The sequence below is a fragment of the Archocentrus centrarchus genome, chromosome 5 (genome assembly GCF_007364275.1).
Source record: "Archocentrus centrarchus isolate MPI-CPG fArcCen1 chromosome 5, fArcCen1, whole genome shotgun sequence".
NCBI classification, from domain to species: Eukaryota; Metazoa; Chordata; class Actinopteri; order Cichliformes; family Cichlidae; genus Archocentrus; species Archocentrus centrarchus.
In genome coordinates this window covers 1,735,776-1,757,691 of record NC_044350.1, presented here as the reverse complement: position 1 = coordinate 1,757,691, position 21,916 = coordinate 1,735,776, and the positions used below count along the sequence as shown (strand labels likewise).

General features: G+C 40.4%; 1 protein-coding gene across 1 annotated transcript in view; it reads right to left on the bottom strand.

Moving 5' to 3' along the window:
* LOC115779880 (copine-8-like) overlaps positions 1-21,222 on the bottom strand; it is a 196,032-nt gene extending 174,810 nt beyond the window's left edge. The window contains exons 1-2 of the mRNA XM_030728763.1: positions 21,144-21,222; positions 20,955-21,045 (exon numbers count right to left, since the gene is read on the bottom strand). Of these exons, the coding sequence (XP_030584623.1) occupies positions 20,955-21,045; positions 21,144-21,222 (170 nt within the window). The remainder of the gene's footprint in view (positions 1-20,954; positions 21,046-21,143) is intronic.
* Positions 21,223-21,916: the final 694 nt, after the last annotated feature.

Genomic DNA, 21,916 nt, shown 5'->3' with positions numbered 1-21,916 from the left:
ACCCACAATACAAAGCGCCTTGAGGCGACAGTTTGTTGTGATTTGGCGCTATATAAATAAAATTGAATTGAATTTAACCTATAGGCAATTTAGAGTGATCAGTTAACCTAACCCCAGTAACTGCATGTCTTTGGACTGTGGGAGGAAACCCACACAGACACGGGGAGAACATGCAAAGGCTACACAGAGAGGTCCAGGCCAAGGTGGAATCGAACGCAGACCTTCTAGATGTGATTCTAGCGGTGAGGCAGTAGTGCTAACCACCACGCCAGCGTGCTGCCCTGAACAGGATATGCAGATGAAAATGGATGGATGTTCACAGTAAGAGAAGGAATTTGAGGAACACAGATGGGCACTCTCATTTGTATGTTGGATAAGCGCTTTGAGTGCTCAGCTACAGTAGAAAAGCGCTATATAAGAACTAGTCTATTTACCATTTACAGAAGAGATTCTAAACAAACAGTTTCAGTTAGTTTTTTGTTTGTGTTTTTAAGGGTGTCCATTGGTGTCTCTTTTTAAAACAGCAGCAGTGTTGGCAGCAAATAGGACGGGTGTCTAGGGTCACAATAGAAAAGCAGTGCAGGCTGCTAAACAAATCTTAGTTTCGCCTTTTAAAATCCAAATCTCCTAAACTTGAGATCTCTAGTTTTGAGACAGTAACTGACTTTTACAGTCTGGATGTACTCTGAATTGAAAAACAGAGACATGTCATTGTAAGGGTGCATGAGCACAGCCTTTATTTCTCTTCTTTGGTAGCAAATACAGTGTTGAGTAGTTCAGTAACTATTACAATCTAATCTATCTGGACACATAGCTTGACCACAGTCAGGACCAAGCAGCAACCTCTGTTGCCCAACTTTACAGCATTAAGGTGTTTACAGCCTGATGCAGCAACATTCTTGCCCTCTATTGACATGGATACTAATAAGGCTTAAATGTAGTGGTGTGGCTGCTTTGACCAGTGTGCCAACACAGGCAGCTTTGTGTGCCAGGCCTCACCTGATCTTGGAGTCTTGATTTGGAGTTTGTGTTTGTGGTGTAAGTGCCTTTTAGGCAATTTTAATGGAATTATCTGACAAGTAATATGGCCTGCTCTGTGGTGCACAACATCAAAAGTTGTGTTTCAATTTTGGTGTATTTTGTTAGTCTGCTACTGATGTGTCTTTGCAATGCACCAGTGCCATTTATGAATGCAGTTTGCTGCAACTGAGGACTAACAACGTGTTACTGTTTCACCATAAGCTTGAAGATTTTTTTTGTACATTTTTGCCCCTCTATCCTCTAACAGGATATTGTTACTATGTACACTATGTATATATTGTACTATGTACAGATTAAGAGTCACTACAACATTAATCAAAATGGAAATAAAATCCCTCAAAGCTTCACACCAATTTTTAAAGTTTCCTAAGGTTCTGCATGAGGCAAATTTCATCTTCAGAAGGTGAATGTAAGACTCGGCTGTCTGTGTATCAGTTTTATATGACCATATAGGCTTGTTTAATACACCACAATGCACCAAACAATCAGATTTATGGTACAACTGTACACATGAAAGTCCTGAAACAAGGTTCTACCTGTGTTGCTTAAAGTATATACTGAGAACTATTCATGATTTCTTCTGTTCACCAGGATCTGTACAGAGTAGCTAAGTAATAGTCACAGAGCAAAAGCATAAAAGAGTCAAAATCGATGAGAGAGTCATGGGGTAAAACAGTCAAAGGAACAGATTCCCAGAGCCATGATGTTTTCGTTTTTTGTATTGACTCTGTGGTTAGAATGTATCTGAAGCAGTAGCTGTTGGGCAACTGCAGTCCGTGTGTGAAAATGGCTAAAATGTTTGGAGATGCGAAGGAAAGTCCTCCGAGAAGCATTATCCAAATAAACTTTAAGTCCAGTAAAGTGGTCCCTAGGACATGAAACCTGCAAGTATGTAACCACCAGTCAAATCTGACAAAAAAAAAAAAAGTTCGGGATTCTAAATACGTGCCGAAGTGAACAGTTCAGTGTTCAGTCACAGATGACAGAGAAACAAAAAACATAACGTATCATGCATCACACTTTTTTTACCACAGGGACAGCAGGACATAAACTAGAAACATGAAATTTGCTTCTTCATTTTGTTCCTGCAGGAAGAGACATGAATCACGCACACAAAGAGCCACGCACACGTCAAATCATCGCCAGGATTACAACCCAATTTCCTTCTAACAACCTGACGCATTAACTGAGAACTGACTGTGATGACAAGCAGCCTTCAATAAAGAGCTGAGATGTGGGAGCTGACAGATTGAAATTTTGCCCTCTTGACGGCTTGTAGCTGTCAGGGTGATGAGTAACGAGTGAGGGTGACTACAGCGAGCGGCGCAGTACGCATCCTCACATGTTCACACTGATCTGTTCATGTCTGAATACAGTATGCTCATGTTCATGTGTGGGTAGTGTGTAGTGCTATAAAATACAGCCATGAGTGTCTCACACAAATGATTATCCCGCAGCCTTTTTGGAGGACAATTTTCACCCTCAGCCGAGGAAGTTGACTTGACAGAGATCCCAAATAAAAATGGAACTTTCAAATGTAAGAAAACTTAATAAACAACCACAAAGAATGAGTAATCCTAAAAATCATACATAGAATACTGTATGTCATGTGCCTAATCCAATTTGCCTGGGGAACAATCAACATTTAAAAAGCTATTTAATATCGTTCTTTGTAACTATTTCCCATGAGCCCAAGATGGTAGCAGGCTAAATGTCACTAGCTAGGCAGAACTATGAGAATAGGCTTGTCAATCTTCAAAGTCTAGTTTTGGTTAACAATAGCACACTCTCTTTTCCTTTCAAAGATGATCCCAAAAGAAAGCCTTTAAAAAGTCTTGCACTCCCACATGTTGCATCTTCTTTGTAATAGAAAGCACATTGTTTATCAAGCAGGCAGCCCAACAGTTTAGAGTACTCACTCTCTAGCAGCAGCTAGTCTGGCACTGACTGCACAACGAGTTCTCTTTACTTACCATCCAACTTGGAGGAAAACTAAGTGACTGAAATAAGTACCTGTTAACCTGCATTTAAAAAGACATTTACTAGAAGTCCAATGTCATCTGTTGTGTCATCATCACAATGTACCATTATCAATAATCATGAAATTAAGAATGCAAAACTGATGTTATATTAAAAGTACGCATAACAGAATAAACACTTCAGAGTCAATACACTTAGGGTTAGAGACCCACATTAAGTTAATCATAGTTCTCAGGAAGTACTTAGCTACAGACTTGATGAGCAAACTGGTGACTAGCAGTTTTGAGTTTTCTGTCACTGCAGCAGCTTTTCTCACACAGAGTGGAGACACAATAACAACCCTGCTCATTTTAGATACAGTTAGGCTGTTGTTGAATGAAACACTAGGAAAGGACGAACTGTTAAAAAGCCATTCTTAATCAAATTACCTTTATGTTTTTCTGCTTTTGCTGCAGCTTCTCCTCTTCTGAGTGCTCTGAGGTAATGCTAGCTACTCTAAAACGCACTACGATGCATTGATTACTGTGAATGTGTCTCTGCAGTCTGGTGCTCTTGTTAAGCTTCCTGTATGTTCATTTTATGTACAAATTGACACAGTTTGTTTTTGTTTATGTTTTTTGCTATATTAAGGAGAACAGTGAATTTGAAAAGTTAGGTAACTTGTAAAAGTATTGTAGTATGTACAGTTATTATAATTTCAGATTTTTAATTAGTTTTTATTTTGTCTTTGATTTTTGTTTTCAATTTAGTTTAGTTTCAGTATCATATATTCTGTGAGTAGTTTTTGGTTACATTTGATTCTCAAACCAGTGGTATCAGACACACACGCACTCACACACACACACACAGACACACACCAAAAAAAAACAAAAAACAAAAACAAAAAGACAGTATGAACAACATTGTCATAACTGCCACCTTGCCACGACTGTCTGAAGCTGACTGAGGCCAGGCTGCTGGATATGTGTTCGAGCTGTTGCTGCAGTCTTGCATTTTCATGAGAGCATCATCTCTGGTCTGATTGCTCTTGGTGGAAATCTGACTGGACAGAGGTACTGAGATGAGGTGCTACAAGCTGTACTTGTGCCATTCTTGTGGCAGCACCACACAGTAATGTCCAACCCTAGCACTCCAAGAGTAGTGCAGGCCTTTCTGGATCAAGAGTACATCCAGACACTTCCATGGCCAGCATTCAGTCCCGATATGTCTCCTATTGAACATGGACTGGGACATGGTGGATCATTCATCTGCCTTTGAAGCTTTAATCTCATTTAAGATACAAAGGTTTTTCCTTGTAATGTGGTCTTGTGTTTGAAACCTTAGGGACATGATATGAGAGAAGCTGGGTTACCAAACAGAGCCCTCTCCTGCTGTCGCTGATATTCTCCCACTGAGAAGTCCTGGCTCCCTGTGTTCACTGACCTGCCTGGCATTTCACTCCTAAAGTGCTGCCAATGTCATTTTTTAGCATCAGGCCACCAAGCACACTGCACAACCCTCACAGCAACAATGCAGCTCTCTAAAGCCTTCAATTACTGCATTAGAAATTCTGAAAACTACATCTAGGCCTTCAACCAAGGACTGGCTTTAATGTAAACAAACACACATGTTACTGCTAAGAGAAGATGGCACGAGGGTTACTAATCTTAGCACAAAAAGTAAGGAAATTTGTGTTTTGTTGATTGTTTCTTTGCTGTAACAATGCTTCTTTGCAATAAATCTTACACAGATGGAAAGCCTGTTTATTTCCACTTAAATGGAGCCACATTTGTGAGGCAAATGCATTTGTGGGTTGATCATCAGAGTTGAGTATGTGGGTTGCGTCCATGAAAAACTTGCACAAATCTTTTCTGCCAATGCCAAACACTACATTGCATTACATGCAAGAACAACAGGAAGTCGGTATAGTTTGACTGCTAACTGGAGGATATCTTTAATGTCCTAACAAAGGCCTGTGCTTGGACTGTAATGGGCCACTAGCTTTATGTCAGCACCTGCAGCTTTAATGGGCACACATTTTGCTTTTCCTTATTTTCACTCTTGCATATGATGTCATATTGTCAGATTTTCATAATCAACATGCCCAAGTTTTAAATGTTGAGTAAATAATAAAAATGTAAACTGAAAGCTCAGGATTCAGACTATATACAACATAATCATTTATTCTGTTTCTTGAATGAGGAATGTAGAATAAAGGAAACATCTCAGTTTCACTATATTCTCTGTTGCCACCACAGATTCAAACAGTCTTGAATCTCCTTTTACTGTGTATTGGGGTTAACAGGTCCTTTGCTGGCAAGAGAAGGTGGTTCATATATTTTCACTTGTCTCATTCAAACAATGCTGCGCCAGCAGTAATCACTGTAGACTGCAGGCTGGCTGCCACACTCAGCTTGTCTAATAGGATCTAGAGGAGCTGCGTTTGGGTGGCAGGCAGGCAGGCAGCCACTTGTTTAAAAAGAGACCAAAAAAAACACAGCTTCCCTCAACACTGACTCCCTTTCTGACCCACATCCATACTGACACATCATCTGGCAGAGCTATTCACACACACACACACACACACACACACACACACACACACACACAGTGCTCATGCTGCAGCCAAAACCCAACTCATTTTCAGAGCTCTTCTTCAAAACACAGATTCCATGATGTCAGTGATAAATGGTCAAATCAGATTTGTGTCTTTACACAGCAGAATTATGTTCTGTTATTACTCATTTATTGTTATGTCAGAAAACTGCTACATACAGAGCAACAACTGTCATGTCGACTGCTTTCTTTCTAATATTGTAGGGTCCTTCCTTTACAGTATAAATGTCTCAAGGCAAATGTTGCTGTGAATTGACACAATATAAATAAAACTGAATTGAATTGAATCCATCTGACATACAATACCATGAAAAAGTATTTGCTCCCTTCCTGATTTCTAAGTTTTTTGCATATTTCTCACACTTTGATGTTTCAGGTCATCAAACAGATTTTAAACAAACCTGAGCAAACACAAAATGCAGTTTTTAAAGAGAAAAAAAGTTTGCCTAACCTACCTGGCCCTATATGTGAAAAATTAATTGTCCCCAAAACTTAATAACTGGTTGTGCCACCCCTGGCAGCAAGAACTGCGATCAAACATTTGCGATAACTGGCAGTGAGTTTTTCACATCACTGTGGAGGAATTCTGGTCCACTCTTCTTTGCAGAATTGTTTTAATTCAGCCAAATTGGAGGGTTTTTAAGCATGAACAGCCTGTTTAAGATCATGCCAAAGCATCTCAGTCAGATTTAAGTCTGGACTTTGACTAGGACACTCCAAACCTTTTTTTTTTTTTTTTGAGCCATTCTGAGGTGGACTTGCTGGTGTGTTTCAAATCATTGTCCTGCTGCAATAAACCAAGTGTGCTTGAGCAACTGGGTACAAACTGGTATCCTTCACGATTTTCTGTTAGAGAGCAGAATTCATGGTTCCAACAATTACAACAAGTCATGCAGGTCCTAAAGCAGCAGACCCTCACACTACCACCACCATGTTTGACTGCTGACATGATGTCCTATTTATGAAATGCTGTGTCATTTTTACATCAGATGTAATAGGACACAAAGCTTACAAAAAGTTACGCTTTTTCTCATCAGTCCACATTGTCCCAATAGTCTTGGGGATCACCAAGATTTTTTTTGGCAAATATGAGACGAGCCTTTGTGTTCTTTTTGGTCAGCAGTGGTTTTCACCCTGGATGCCATTTTCCCCCAGTTTCTCAGCACTTTTTCAAGTTTTCTCCATTTGACACTAATGGCTCTCACTGTGGTTTGCTGGAGTCCCAGAGTCTTAGAAATGGCGTTATAACCCGTTCCAGACTGATAGACTGATGATTTCTCTAGATTATGGCATGATGTGTTGCTTTTGAGATTTTTTTAGTCTGCTTCATTTTGTTAGATAGGTTCTAGCAGTAATCAGGCCTGGGTGTGGCTAGTGATATTAAACTCAGCTTTCCAAATAAATGTTAATCACAGTTGACTCGTGATTTAAGAAAAAAGGGGCAATTACTTTTTCACATGAGGCCAGGTAGGTTTGAAATCATCATTTAAACACTGTTTTTTGTATTTACTCAAGCTGTCTTAAAATCGGTTTGATGATCTGAAACACTTTTCATACATCCATATTTTTTGGACACCAACACGATTGTTATTTTGAGTTCCAAACATACTGAGTATGCAGTCATATGATGAACATGTGTTTAAAGTGCAGACAACCTTTCAGTGGTTGAACAAAAATGTTGCATTAACCGTTGAAGAATTAGAACCACTTGTATAAATTTCCTGTCAATCCAAAACCTAGCTCATGGACAGGTGTGAGCTACTATTTAATTATTCTGTAATATATTAAGCAAGTAAAGGATCTGAAGATGATTCAAAGTCCTTCAGTCTCAAGAACTGAGGTGTATATGTACTAAGAAGTGTTAGCTTCACAAGAGCAAATTACACAGGATAAACCAAAGAGTGCAAACCAGCCTCAAGAAGAGAAAAGCCAGAAAAAAATGCAGAAAAATAGACAAAAAAAAAAAACTGTATTCAGTATGAAAGCATATTCATCAGAGAGATGACTCTTCTTTCAGAACTGCTTTAACTCTTTGAAGCAAATATTCAACAAGGTGCTGGAAACATTCCTCTGAGAATCTGGTCCACACAGACACGATGGCATCACACAGTAGCTGCAGATTTGTTGGCTGCACATACATGATGATGATGATGATGATGATGATGATGATGCGACTCTCCCGTTCCACCACATTCCAGAGGTGCTCTATTGGATTGAGAACTGGTGAGAACGCAGCAAACTCATTGTCAGCTCAAGAAACCAGTTAGAGTTCACTTGAGCTTTGTGACATCCACCAGAATGTGAGTACGAGTGTAGTCATAAAGGGATGACATGGTCAACGATTCTCTGGTATGTTGTGGCATTTAAATGATGTTCAGTTGGTACTAAGGGTGTGTGTTAAATTAGTAAGATTCATGGTTTTATGATTTTTCAAGAAATATAAAAATCATGCACAATTAAATTTGGCCAAAGGCTGCTTGAGCTACACATTCATTCTGGACTGCTTTCCAAAAAAAAAAAGAAAAAAGAAAACTCATCGTAATCAGTTGTAAAAATCTCATATTGCATATGAATTTTTAGCTACCATTCAATGTGTAATATGACATCTTATTCTAACTGTGACTTGCTAGACTGACCTCGATTAGTTGGCAAAGTTAGCAGTAACCTTGCTTAAAAAAAAATGTAAGATTAAGATTAAGATTCCTTTTATTTTTCCTTTTTATTGCATATGCAGCCATACATGATGGGATTCAGGATTGTAGTATATTAGTTGTTTAAATGCTCTGAAACACATTCTTGTAGCATTTATGTTTCCACATGATCAGATTCAAACCTAAAAGCACAAGAACACATTAGAACATCTTCACAACTCTAGAAATTTGAGCACTCAGTAACTGAATGTGCAATTACCATTTGTAGCTCCGTTGAATTTTGTGTTAAACATAACTTAAAACTCAGCTATCGAAAAAATATATATTTGTTTTTTTAACCCCGTATCACACAGTGGGGCCTGCCTTCTCCTTGCTTTCCAGGTTTAAAGCAGAATGTACAAATATGGGCTGCCTCCTCTATTTTTGTCTCAATGTGACGTCAAACAGTTGTAACACACAAAACTCCTAAAGCAGATCTAAGCAATCAGTTGCAGCTCCTTGCCTGTTTCCAAATAAATGCACTCATTCTGCACACAAACATGCATCTTCCCCCTCTCCCCAATTCTCGTTTCCTCTTTTCACTCATAGCTAATCCATTTGTACAGAAATCCCAGTGTCAGGCATCTTAACCTCAATGGGAAAAGCAATGCTCTCATTACCAGCTGCAGTGGCTTTGAGCTGCAACACGACTGCTGGGCTGTTTGAGAAAGAAATCCCCATGGAAAAAGTGATACCTGAGAATAGATCAACTGGGACATCAAGTGCCTATAGACTGATTTGTTTCTCCAGCAGGCAAATCCTCTTCATATTACAAAACACTCATGACTTACTTGGAGATATTCCATCCATCCATAAGCAACCAAGTCAGAGAGCAGGAGAGTCTTTTAGAAACAAAGTCACATTTTCACCTCCAGATAACTTCCCCTGTAGATGTGTTGACATCTGCGCAATAATAAGATAGTGTACTACATGGCATCCTTTTAAAATATCCAGATGTCAAGTATGTGTCAAAAGACGTCGGGCAAGTCAGATCAGTCTGGATTTTCTTAGACAGAGGATGATGTAAAAAGCTCAGGTAGGAGGATGCTTTCAGAGCTGCAGCTCAGATCAGGCTCATTTCAGAGGTCTGGCTTTTTGAGAGAGGCAGCAGTTCAGATGAGAGGATGCCAGAGTTAGAGTCCACATTTAAGACTTAAGTTTGTGTCACAGCCGACCTAACAGGCTCAATTATTCATCTCAAATCATTTTCAGTACCATTAAGCTGTGTTTCTTTGAAAAGTTTACTCGACAGACGTCTCAAATGCAGCGTGGATCTGACTGTAAACTGAGGGACATGGCATGTTTAATCATAAGTCCTTAGCCAATATGATGTTATACAAAATCAACATCATGTTGTATTATATATGATCTGAAACTAGCAACTGACATCATAAACTCATTATGGGTGTGTTTAATGAGGTTATAATAGAATTTTTATGCAACCAGAGCAGTCACACACTATGCTGCAAATAGAAGGTCCAAAAACTGCAACCATCAAACATGAGATCTCTGATCATCAGTCAATATTCTGAAGTTAGGAGGGTGAATGGTGCAAAGTACATCAACACTGTATAAAGTTTTAATCAGTGGCACTACAGTGTCTGAGACAGTAAATACAAGAGGTAATGACTGAAGAGGAAACAGGTGGAGAACACAGCTGAAACTAATCAGGAAGACAAGACAAGGGAAGTTAAACTAAATGCAAAGCACAAGACACAAAAGACTACCAAAATAAAACAGGAAGTAACTACACACAGAGACAAAAGACAAAAGACTTGACACAGGACACAAGGGAAAGGCTAAGAAAATAACAAGAGACTATACTAAACAACCCTAAAGCAGAACACTAACAAAAATAACCATTTACCAAAACAAAGAACTGAGACTCAAGATACTAAGAAATGTGACAATCAGCTATAATCACACTAAGAACCAAATGGGACATAAATGAGTAACTGAGCATTTGGAGACCACAGACTGAAAACCCTAGATCCAAAAACCAGGATCATGACTCAATTATTGACTTCAGTTCTTTGCAAGGGCCCAATTGGATATAAACTTCCATAGTCATCAGTACTGGGAAATAAAAGGGGAATAATTGCCTTGTATTTGTTTTGAAACACTGTGGCTTGCGATAAAAATTAACTGTTTATATCATATAATTAGCTTATGAACCCACACAAGCTATCTTACAGCAAACTCTGTTCAGCAGTTATGCAACAGCATGTGCCTTTCATTGTTAAAATGATCATGAGTCACTCTGTTACTTACTCAGTTCATGAACTGTGTTCAGATAACAAATTACAAAGATGAAAAGTAGCACTGAAACAATAATGGGCTGAAATTAACCAACACTCATTGGTAGAAACCTCCCAATTAGTCCTAATTAGGCAGTTAGTTGTTTCGAACAAGTGGCTCAACAGTAGCATAAAAATAGCACTGGGTCATCTCTCACTCTCGTGTCTTTGGTGGAAATACTGACCGACTGAGGGGGTAAATTAACAGTTTACAGTGAGGTCAAGCTGATCCATCTGAAAAGATGATGATTAAGCACCCCTGTGTTTAGAGAGTCACCATGTCCTTGCTAAGAAGGTCCTGTTGGGTCACTAGCATTGATGAGCATTATCAGTTGCCCATTCTGATATATGGTGCTCACAGCTTCAGCTCCACAACTAAAGATTTCTTCTATTTTTTCTCTCATTAAAGGTCAGCGTTCAAAAACCCAGTCTCCCTCTCCTGATGCCTTCCTTTTCTCCTTCGCTCCTGTACTTGCAGCTCATGTATGCTTGATCTGCATGCAATGAGGATTCTTCTGGGGCCCACTGAGCCAACCCTATTCTGTCAGTGTCAGGGAGCTGAGAAAGCTCCCTTCTAAATACTCTGGACTGGTGGGGCCTAGAGACACTGAGGTCCAGGAACAGCTTGTCACAATCAGCATCTTCAGACTGTATTAGCATACAGACATAACCCAGGTCATGGAAATGCTTTTGTCTGAGAGGATGCATGGGCTCTTATTTCAAAGTTTGCCAGACGTGGGCATAAGGCCAGCCAGCTATAGCTTCATTGTATTTCAGATTAAAGCAGCATTACCTATTGCTTTTGCCATTTTATTATTGTTGGCAAAAAGCGGAATATATAAGAGCGCCACCAAGGCATAACTCATTGGTGTGCCCATTTTTGAAGCCAGGATTTGAGAATAAGGCTGTCTCATCTTAGCTTTTACTGTAAACACATCACAAGTGTGGTTGTGGATCTAACTGAGAAAACAAGGAACACTGCTGTCATAAGATAGTGACTTATTAATTATGAGGTAGGGTTGTGCCAACCCGGCTTTGTCATCTTTCTAGTAAAATTTACAAATTTACAAGATCATGTTGAAAGCATTGAGTGAGATCATGGATCACTGGAGCTGAAGAGTTGTGTTCTTCTATACAATATGCCTTCTTTTTGAAACCACAGGTGCTGCCCCCAGCAGGCCGTTAGTTTAAGGTATTTTTTTTAAACCTGAACGCTATGTCCATCTTTCATATACAGTCTATTTGGATTTTTTTTTTTTTTTCCTGTCCAGCCAATATTTCAGTTCACACTTCTGCTCAAAATTTGAAATCAACACCTGCTCAGCTGCCAAATACCACATTCTCCAGCTAGGTGCTATGGTGAGTGGATGGTGCTGGCTACTGTTGGAAAGAAGCTAATCAACAGCAGCAAGATTGGCCATGAAACCAAAACAGTTGACTACAAAACAATGTTCAAAAACTCCAAGGTACAGAGTATACTGCAACAACAGACATGTACAGTTGTGGCCAAAGGTTTTAGAAGTGTTGGTTTCCACAAAGTTTGACACTTCAGTGTTTTTGGATCTTTTTCTCAGATGTTTCTATGGTATACTGAAGCGTAAGCATTTCATAAGTTTCAAAGGCTTTTATAGACAATTATGTTTATGCAAACAGGCAATATTTGCAGTGTTGTTCATTCCTTTTTAAGACCTCTGCAATTTGCCCAAGCATGCTATCAATCAACTTCTGGGTCAAATCCTCACTGATTCTGACCAGTTCTTGCATATTGAACCCCGCTCCTTGAAGTTCTTGATGAGCTGATATATGGTTGATTTAGGTGGAATACTCATGCCTGCGAAGCCCTTTTTAGGCAAAGCAATCATGACTGTGCATGTTTTCTTGCATGTAACCATGGTAAAAAAGAGGAAGAACAATGATTTCAAGAACCACCCTCTTTTTAAAGCATCCAATCTGCTATTCGAACTATTCGAAGAATGACAGAGTGATTTCTAGCCCTGTCCCCATCAACACTCTCAACTGTGTTAACGAGAGTATCACTGAAATGATGTCAGCAGGTACTTTTGTGGCAGAGCTGAAATGAAGTGGAAATAGGTTTGGGGCATTTAGATCATTTTCATGGCAAAGAGGGACTTTACAGTTATTTTCAGGTCATCTGATCACTCTTCATAACGTTCTGGAGTATATGCAAATAGCCATCATAAAAACTGAAGCAGCAAACTGTATTGTGTCATTCCAAACCTTTTGGCCATAATTGTACACGTGGAGGTCAAATGCTTATTTCTGACTTATGTATTTCTTATTTATGAAACAGATGGACATAGCACTTTAATGTATTTATCAGGTTAAATTATTCAGTAATTAACTTTCTTTCTGCATGTTAGCATATTAACAACCAATTTACAACTGTAGGAAAACTGTACTATGGACTTCTTACATGCAGCTTAGAGTTCCCCTGAAGTTTGGCCTGCTCTGCAGTATACAGGTTTTGATTAAATATACTCAAGGCTTGTTTTAGAGAGTGCTGACTTTAAAATATACGTGACTTTTTATTAACTTCAATCGCTGTTTGCTTTTTATAAAGCTCAGAGACGTCTCCAGTTGCCCCTCTTTACATGGCACTATTTCCCCACCATTAGTCTAGAACCTCTCACTCTAGCTTTGACTTCCAAAGGGTATTATCAAGCGGTGCAATCCCAGAAACAAAATCTATGATTTAGTGTAAATGACAGAAAAATGTCAAACAGACTAATTCAGCGTGCAGAGAGGTCAGTAACCCACTCATAGCATATAAAGAGCTGTGATTAGCCTGGAGAAGCAGGTGATAATCAGTTTGAATGCAGACTGGGGGCAGACACATTCTGGCAGAGCAAATGGTTCTCAGGGCACCAAACTCACAGAGACCAACCAGTCAGTTCAGAATCAGTCAGTTCATTAATATCCCTAATATTAGTAACTGTTATTATTGATTAGCTGATTCTCAATCTTTAAGCAAATAATCAAAAGGTGAATATCTGCCACTTGCAACTAAAGAATGGATTGAACTGATACCTACATAGTGCTTTTCTGCTCTCATTCACCCAATCACACACACATTCATACAGCACCTGTATGGGAGTGGGGGGTGGGGGGGTGCTGCTGCTGCAAACTGTCAATCAATTAGTGATTAATTGGATTATGAAAACTGAAATGATATGGAAGAAGGGCCTGTGAACATGGGAGAATTGGTTAGATAATCCAAGATTACTTGTAACCAGTCTGCATGCTTCAGTGTGGGCGCTGTTCAGACACATAGTTAGGTCCATGTGTTTTTAGACAATGAAATATTTTTGGCAATGTTGGCTCTATCACAGCAGATTTTAAATCAAACAATCAAGATGTGTTTGAAGTGCAGACTTTCTGCTTTAATTCAGTGGGTTTAACGAAAGTACCGTTTAGGAATTACAGCCATTTATACATAGTTCCACATTTTCAGAGGCTCAAAAGTAATTGGACAAACTAGCATAATTTTAAATATAATGATTGCTTTTAATACTTGGATTAAAATCCTTTGTAGATGATGTCTAGAATGTAGCTGACGCTATGGTGGTCTGTGTGGGTTGCCGTAGTGACAGGAAGTAGGAATATGCTATGAGATTTTATTTGCTAATTTTGGTTTAATAATGGCACAATTATTTTATAACAATAAGTTACATGGCATTTCAGTTAATGTTTGTTTGTAGAATTACTGGTGCTTAAAAGAAAACTATATTTGTATTAAGTCATGGAAATGCATGACCCGGAAGTGTGTGTTGTCAGTAGCGGGAGAGAACGAACACAAGAGAAGTCAGAGAGAAACGAAATCGTCGATAAAAGACTCAAATCTGCTAACGATATTCCACTACTGGTCAACAGGCGCACACGTTTTCACGGTGTTCCAGCTGTTCCATTGATGATCCGTGCATCGTTTATGATCTGTAAAAGAAATAAATGTCTGTGGACATCAGTACGAAGCGTGAAGTTCTTTTGAGCAGACCAGAGTAGCTACAGTGAAAACGTGACCTGATCCATCGCACCGAGGGGGTGTTATAGCGACACGTGACCTGATACGGCGCACTGAGGCGGCTTCACCCTGCATCCACAAGGCGGCGCCAGAGTTCTTCACATCCTGCCGCAAGCTACAGGCTTCAGAGTTCAACTGGGGGAGTAAGATCAAGTCCAAATGCGCATCCTATGGTCAGATTGTGTAATTAAACGGCCTCTGCTACTGATGGATGAATAAGAGTTGAATAAACACAAAATGACTTCCAATGATAATCCCTTGTTACAAAATGATAGCCATATTAACCATGAGCCTCAAGAGCAAGGCAAACAATGTACAGAAGCAGATGTAAGACCAAAAGAAACTGTAAAGTATGCTGTAACTGATCAAGCTAAAACAGAGATTAGAAAATCCTCCCGTGAAAGACATTTTACACCTAAAATGCAGGAGCTAAAAGAGCAAGAATTGGTCCAAAAGGAAAGAAAGTTCCAGTCAGTCTACGACAAGTGGAAAATTAAAGTAAGAGACATTCGCATAAGATTAAAGGAAGAATGCCCAGAAAAAGACTTATACAGCATGATGGATGATGTTGAATTGTTTGATTCTGAATTGAAAGAACTGTATGACAATATCAGAAAGCAAACAGCCCCAAATCAAGAAATTCGGAGGAAAGTTGATGCATGCTCTGCTGTAACTTTGGACTTGATGCGGTTAATGAGAGTACGGCTAACAGAGGATGCAAGTGAGTTTGATGCGGTAGCAGAAAAGGCAAGATTACGCATGCTCCTTGACAATGAATATGCCAGATCAATATATGGATCTACCACCTCCAGAGTAACTGCACGCAGCCCTCATTCTGACCATTTCTCAGAGTCAACCAGCATCTCCCACAAGAGAGCCGAGACAGCCGCACAGCTAGCTGCAAAGAAAGCTGAAATTGAAATGGAAGATGCTATTGAAGCTCATCGTCAACAACTGAAAAGGCTTGAAAACCAAAGAGACATTGAAGTAATGCAAGCAAAGCTGAAGGTTTACACTGAAGAGGAGATCAAAGACAAAAATGAGAAATGTGCACATGGTAAAGTAAGTTCTAGCCTGTCCACCTCTTATATTGAATGTCACAGTGATGCCCAGCCAGTCACAAAAAATGAGTCAGCCATTGTGCAGGCAGTTCAAGAGTCAATAGCTCTTACTCGGTTACCTGCTCCAGAGCCTACTGTGTTTTATGGTGACCCTCTAAAGTTTATAGAGTGGAGCACAAGCTTTAAAGCTCTTATAGAAAGACACTGCTCAAATCCTGCAGACAGGCTATTTTACCTGCAAAGATACATTGCAGGAGAGGCAAAATCCACACTTGAAGGCAGCTTCTACCGGAAAGATGAAGAAGCCTATAAGCAAGCATGGGACAGGCTCGATGCAAGATATGGACATTCATTTATAGTGCAACGTGCTTTTAGAGAGAAACTTAACAAATGGCCAAAAATTGGTGGAAAAGAGTATGTCAAACTGAGAGAGTTCAGTGATTTCCTGCAAACATGTAGCAATGCAATGCCTCACATAAAAGGTCTACAAGTGCTAAATGACTGTGAGGAGAACCAGAAGTTGCTGGTCAAACTCCCAGATTGGATAACATCCAGGTGGAATCGCTATGTAACAGAACAGCTAGATCAAGGTAAGGACATCATTGACCAAGCTTCCAAGACTTTGCTTCCTTTATCTCTAAGGAGGCACGCATAGCTTGTAACCCAGTGTCGTCCTTACATGTTCTAAAGCCACCTGCAGAAATCCCAGTAAGAGAAGCAAAACGCACAAAAGCAAATGCATTTGTCACTAATGTAAAGGCTTCAGACACCTCAGCCACTGCAACTAAGCCTAATATAGAGGAAATCAAGCCAAGAGACTCTGATAAACGAAAGAAAAGAGACATACCACCACAAATCTCAAGCCTGAGCAAGTGCATTTGTTGTGGAGAAAACCACACCGTACACAAATGTCCAAAGCTAACAGAAATGTCTGCGGATGACAAGAGAAAATTTGTTCATGAAAACAAACTGTGTTTTGCATGCTTGAGGAAAGGTCATAATTCTAGAGACTGTAAAAACAGAGCCATGTGCAGCATATGCAAAAGGAGCCATCCAACCCCTCTGCATGAAGACCGCTCTCCAGCAGACGAACCTGAACAAAGAAAAGCAGAACAAAATATGTCCTCACTATCTTGCTCAGTGGAAGGAGGTGATAATGGGAGCACCTCAATGATTGTGCCAGTGTGGATATCAGCAACTAATACTCCTAACAATGAGACTTTGGTGTATGCGCTATTAGATACGCAAAGCACCCACACGTTTGTTGATCAGGAAGTGTGTGAAAAGCTGCGGGCAGTAACAGAGCCAGTGAAACTAAAGCTCGCAACCGTGGTCAAAAGAGACAGTATTGTGAAGAGTCAGAGAGTACAAGGACTTAAAGTCAGAGGATTCTTCTCCAATACATCCATTGACCTACCTCCAGCTTACACAAGAGACTTTATTCCACTTGAGCGCACACACATTCCTACATGCCAAACCGCCAGCAAATGGAAACATCTTGCAAACATTGCTCAAGACCTTCCTCCTCTAATGGATTGTGCAGTTGGATTGCTGATAGGCTATGACTGCTCCAGAGCCCTAGCTCCCAGAGAGGTCATCACTGGTGGCAGCAACGAGCCTTATGCTGTAAGAACAGACCTAGGCTGGAGCATTGTAGGAGGGGCACCGCAGTTTGTCAATGCAAGAGATGTAACTGGTCTGTGTCATCGTGTATCTGTGAAAGAGGTACCTCCTGTAACTCCATCAGCAATTATTAAGGCACTTGAGTTAGATTTTGCAGATACCAGGTCAAATGACAATGATATATCACAAGATGATATTCAGTTCCTCCAAATCTTAAAAGAAGGAATTCATCAGAATGAGTATGGTCATCTTGAAATGCCTCTTCCCTTTAAAGCACGCCCACAGCTCCCAAACAACAAAGCTCTTGCTCTTGTTCGTTTAAAGCACCTCAAAGGGAAACTGGACAGAGATCCCAAGTTTAAAGGTGATTATGTAAAGTTCATGGAAGGAGTTCTCAGAGATGGTGATGCTGAAAAAGTGGACACACAGCCAACAACAGGAAATGTCTGGTACATACCACACCAAGGCGTTTATCACCCACGAAAGCTGGACAAGATCAGGGTGGTATTTGACTGCTCTGCAAAGTTTAAAGGGACAGCTTTAAACGATCATCTGCTAACAGGGCCTGATCTCACAAATGGACTGACAGGAGTACTGTGCCGTTTTCGCAAGCACCCCATTGCAATCATGTGTGATGTGGAGAAGATGTTTCATAGGTTCCACGTCAACTCAGAGGACAGAGACTATTTGAGGTTTCTCTGGTGGGAAAATGGGAACACAGACTCAGAGCCCTCAGAATACCGAATGAAAGTCCACCTCTTTGGGGCATCCTCATCCCCTGGCTGTGCTAATTATGGTATGAAACATCTGGCCAATGAAAATGAAAAAGAGTACCAGTTAGCAGCTAACTTTGTCCAAAAGCATTTCTACGTGGATGATGGCCTTGTAAGTGTGGAAACTGTTGGAGAGGCAACTGAGCTTGTGAAAGAGGCTCAGGCTTTGTGTGCCAAAGGAAAGCTGCACCTTCACAAGTTTCTCTCCAACAACAGAGATGTTCTAGACTCAGTCGATGTGGCAGAACGTGCAGCTGAGATAAAAGATGTTGACCTCAACTACAGTGACCTTCCAGTGCAACGAGTACTAGGTGTAAGGTGGACTGGTTAGGAAAGTGACACTACAAGTTGGAGACAGAAAACTGGGGAAGAAGGGTGAACGCTTACATAAGCCATCTATTATTGAAAGACCCATTCAAAAGTTGGTTGTTCTTGTAGAAAGTAGTTAAAGGGTATATCCCACTGTTATTGTATTTCTAAATGTGTAAAGTTTGAGGAAAGTGTATATTTGGAAATTACCATTGATTTATTTGTAAGAATATTGTAAAGTGTAACATTTACATTGTATATCAAAGGTAATTTAGTGGGAGTGTAGCTGACGCTATGGTGGTCTGTGTGGGTTGCCGTAGTGACAGGAAGTAGGAATATGCTATGAGATTTTATTTGCTAATTTTGGTTTAATAATGGCACAATTATTTTATAACAATAAGTTACATGGCATTTCAGTTAATGTTTGTTTGTAGAATTACTGGTGCTTAAAAGAAAACTATATTTGTATTAAGTCATGGAAATGCATGACCTGGAAGTGTGTGTTGTCAGTAGCGGGAGAGAACGGACACAAGAGAAGTCAGAGAGAAACGAAATCGTCGATAAAAGACTCAAATCTGCTAACAATATTCCACTACTGGTCAACAGGCGCACACGTTTTCACGGTGTTCCAGGTGTTCCATTGATGATCCGTGCATCGTTTATGATCTGTAAAAGAAATAAATGTCTGTGGACATCAGTACGAAGCGTGAAGTCCTTTTGAGCAGACCAGAGTAGCTACATAGAACCCATGGGCATGATCAAATGCTGTTTCCTCCCTTGAGATGCTCTGCTGGGCCTTTACTGCAGCCACCTTCAGTTGCTACTTGTTTGTGCCTTTAGTTTTGTTCTGAATAACTGAAAAGCATGCTCTATTGGGATGACTTGGCCATTGAAAAATATCATTTCTTTTCCTTGAGAAACTCTTAGGTTGCTTTTGTAGTATGTTGGGTCATTATCCACTTGTAGTGTCTGATCAGTTTTCTAGCATTTGCCTGAATCTGAGCACTGAGTATAGCTCTGTACTCTTCAGAACATATCCTGCCTCTTCTATCAGAAGTCACATCATGAGTAAAAACCAGTGATCCCATTCTTTTGGCAGCCATGCATGCCATAACATTACCTAAACCATGTTTGACAGAAAATGTGATATGCTTAAATTGCTTTTCTTTTCCCATTCTTCTGGTCAAGTTTAATTTTGGGTTCATCTGTCCAGAGAGAGGTTTGAAAAGAGCAAATAGATATGCTTCAGGCATCTGACTAGGATGTCTGGATATGTCCCACCAGGAGGAGGCAGGCTGGTTTGTGAATGCCCTGGTCATCCCTGGAAGAGCTGGAGCCAGTGGCCGGGGAGGAGGTCTGGGCTGCTGCTGGTGATGCTATATGGGTTTGGTGACCCAGGCCCATATAAGCGGCAGAAAATGGATGGATGGATGGATGGAGGATTTGTGTCAACCTGCTTAAATGTATGTGTCAATGATAAATTCATTTATTTTAATTTATAGTCCCCTGATGTTTTTCAGTAGGATTGTTCTCCTTTTTCCTTCTGGCTCTTCCATCATTATCAGCCTGAAGTGCAGCTGCTGACCACCACACCATGTGTGTAAAAAAAAAAGTCTCACCCTGTCAAAGGCAACAATGTCTTTGACAGGGTGAGACTTTTTTACTCACTGGGGTGACTTTTTATACACTGAGTAATCCCTGTAATCCCTGCATTTCTATCGTGTTTTTATCGAGGAAGTAAATGCATTTGTTCTAAAGATTGGAGGTTTGGTGTACCTGAGTCGTGAAATCAACCCCGGTGGATGGAGGAGATCATTCTCTACAGCCCGCAGCATCAACTCCAGCATACCTGTTCTCTTCCTTTTCCATATTATTTGCTACTTACTCTTAGAACCTGTCCCTAGCAGTGTACAAATAAAAACTTTGTCCATGTTTCAACACCTTGCATATTTATACATCCTTTTCCCTTTATCTGTAGAGTCATTAAGAAAGACAGAATATTGACATTTTAAAGAACATTTGAAACTACTGTGTAGCAGTGCTGGAGTGTAGTTTCCACACTCTAAGATTAGATCCTGCATATAAACTGAGATATAAAATAATTAAGACAGTCTATAATTTATGATATCGCTTCTTTAAGCGTTAATAAAATAAGCATTTTTTCGCATCAAAATCCTTTCTTATGTCTTTTCTTTATTTAACAGCTGGTACATTTAATATCTAGGCATTCATGTGCTCTCAGAGTTGCACTCTCCGGAGCTCTCCAAGGCACTCAGAATAAATCCTGCTACTGTTGGTTGCTGCAACCCCACGCACTTATACACCCACAGCACATGCAAATTCTTCCTTAGAAAAAAAAGAGTTTTTCCGCGCACGATAAAGACACACAATACTGAAATGGAAACACAGGGAAAAGTGTAACGAGAGCAGAAATTTACGGACAAGAATATGGGAGCGAATAAAAACAACATCGGGACAAACCTGACTTTAATTACAAACATCCAGTAAAGTCCAAATATGTCAAAGCACAAAGATTTGGCACTTACCTGCAAGAAACGGTGATTTCAATCTTTGTAGCAGGTACGGTTGAGTTGAGTGGGTCGAAATCCCCTATTGTCGCCATGGCTGAGGCTCTTTTTATTTATTTATTTATTCTGTTTAAATCACTTATTCTCAGTCCGTGAACTTCGTACTTTTATTACAGCGCTAATTTTCCTGTGTGTGTTCCATCAAACCGGGGATGAGAGAGTGAATCGGCCGCCTCCGGTAGTAGTAGTTGTTGCCGCGGTAGCGCATCTGAGGGTTAGGAGGCATACCTGAGGACGAGGCTTTCATTCACACAGAGAGGGAGAGGGAGAGAGAGAGGGAGGGAGAGAGAGAGAGGGAGAGAGAGAGAGAGAGGGAGAGAGAGGGAGGAGATAGAGAGAGAGAGGAGGAGGATAGAGAGGGAGAGAGAGAGAGAGGAGAGAGAGAGGAGAGAGAGAGAGGAGAGAGAAGGACGAGAGGAGAGGAGCACAGAGAGTAGGAGGGGGAGACGAGGCTAGCTAGGCGAGAGGGATTTGGGGTAGAGGAAGATGAGGGCGAGATGAGGTGGAGGAGGGTAGCAACGAGAGAGAGTGAGGGTAGAGGAGCAGAGAGGGATGAGAGAGAGAGAAGAGCGATAGCGAGAAGAGCGGAGAAAAGCGAGAGAGAGGAGAGAGACCTTATTTCCACTTAAACCTATTTTTTCAAAATCTCAAAAAGACTTAATTTATAAAACTGAATACTCACACCAGCCTAACAACACAAAGGACAGTAGTGAAAAACAAGAAAAGAAAAACATCAAAACTGCAATTGGCAACACGATGATAGAGAGAGCGAGAAGAACACCCGCCAGCTGACAGAACCGGATCCTCAAGCGTCTCTGGTCCTCTTTTCTCTAATTCCATCGCCAGGTGGAGACAGAGACCTCCACTATGGTTCCAGCCGTCTTTGGGGCTCGACTAGGAATCTGTATGGAGGATGATCA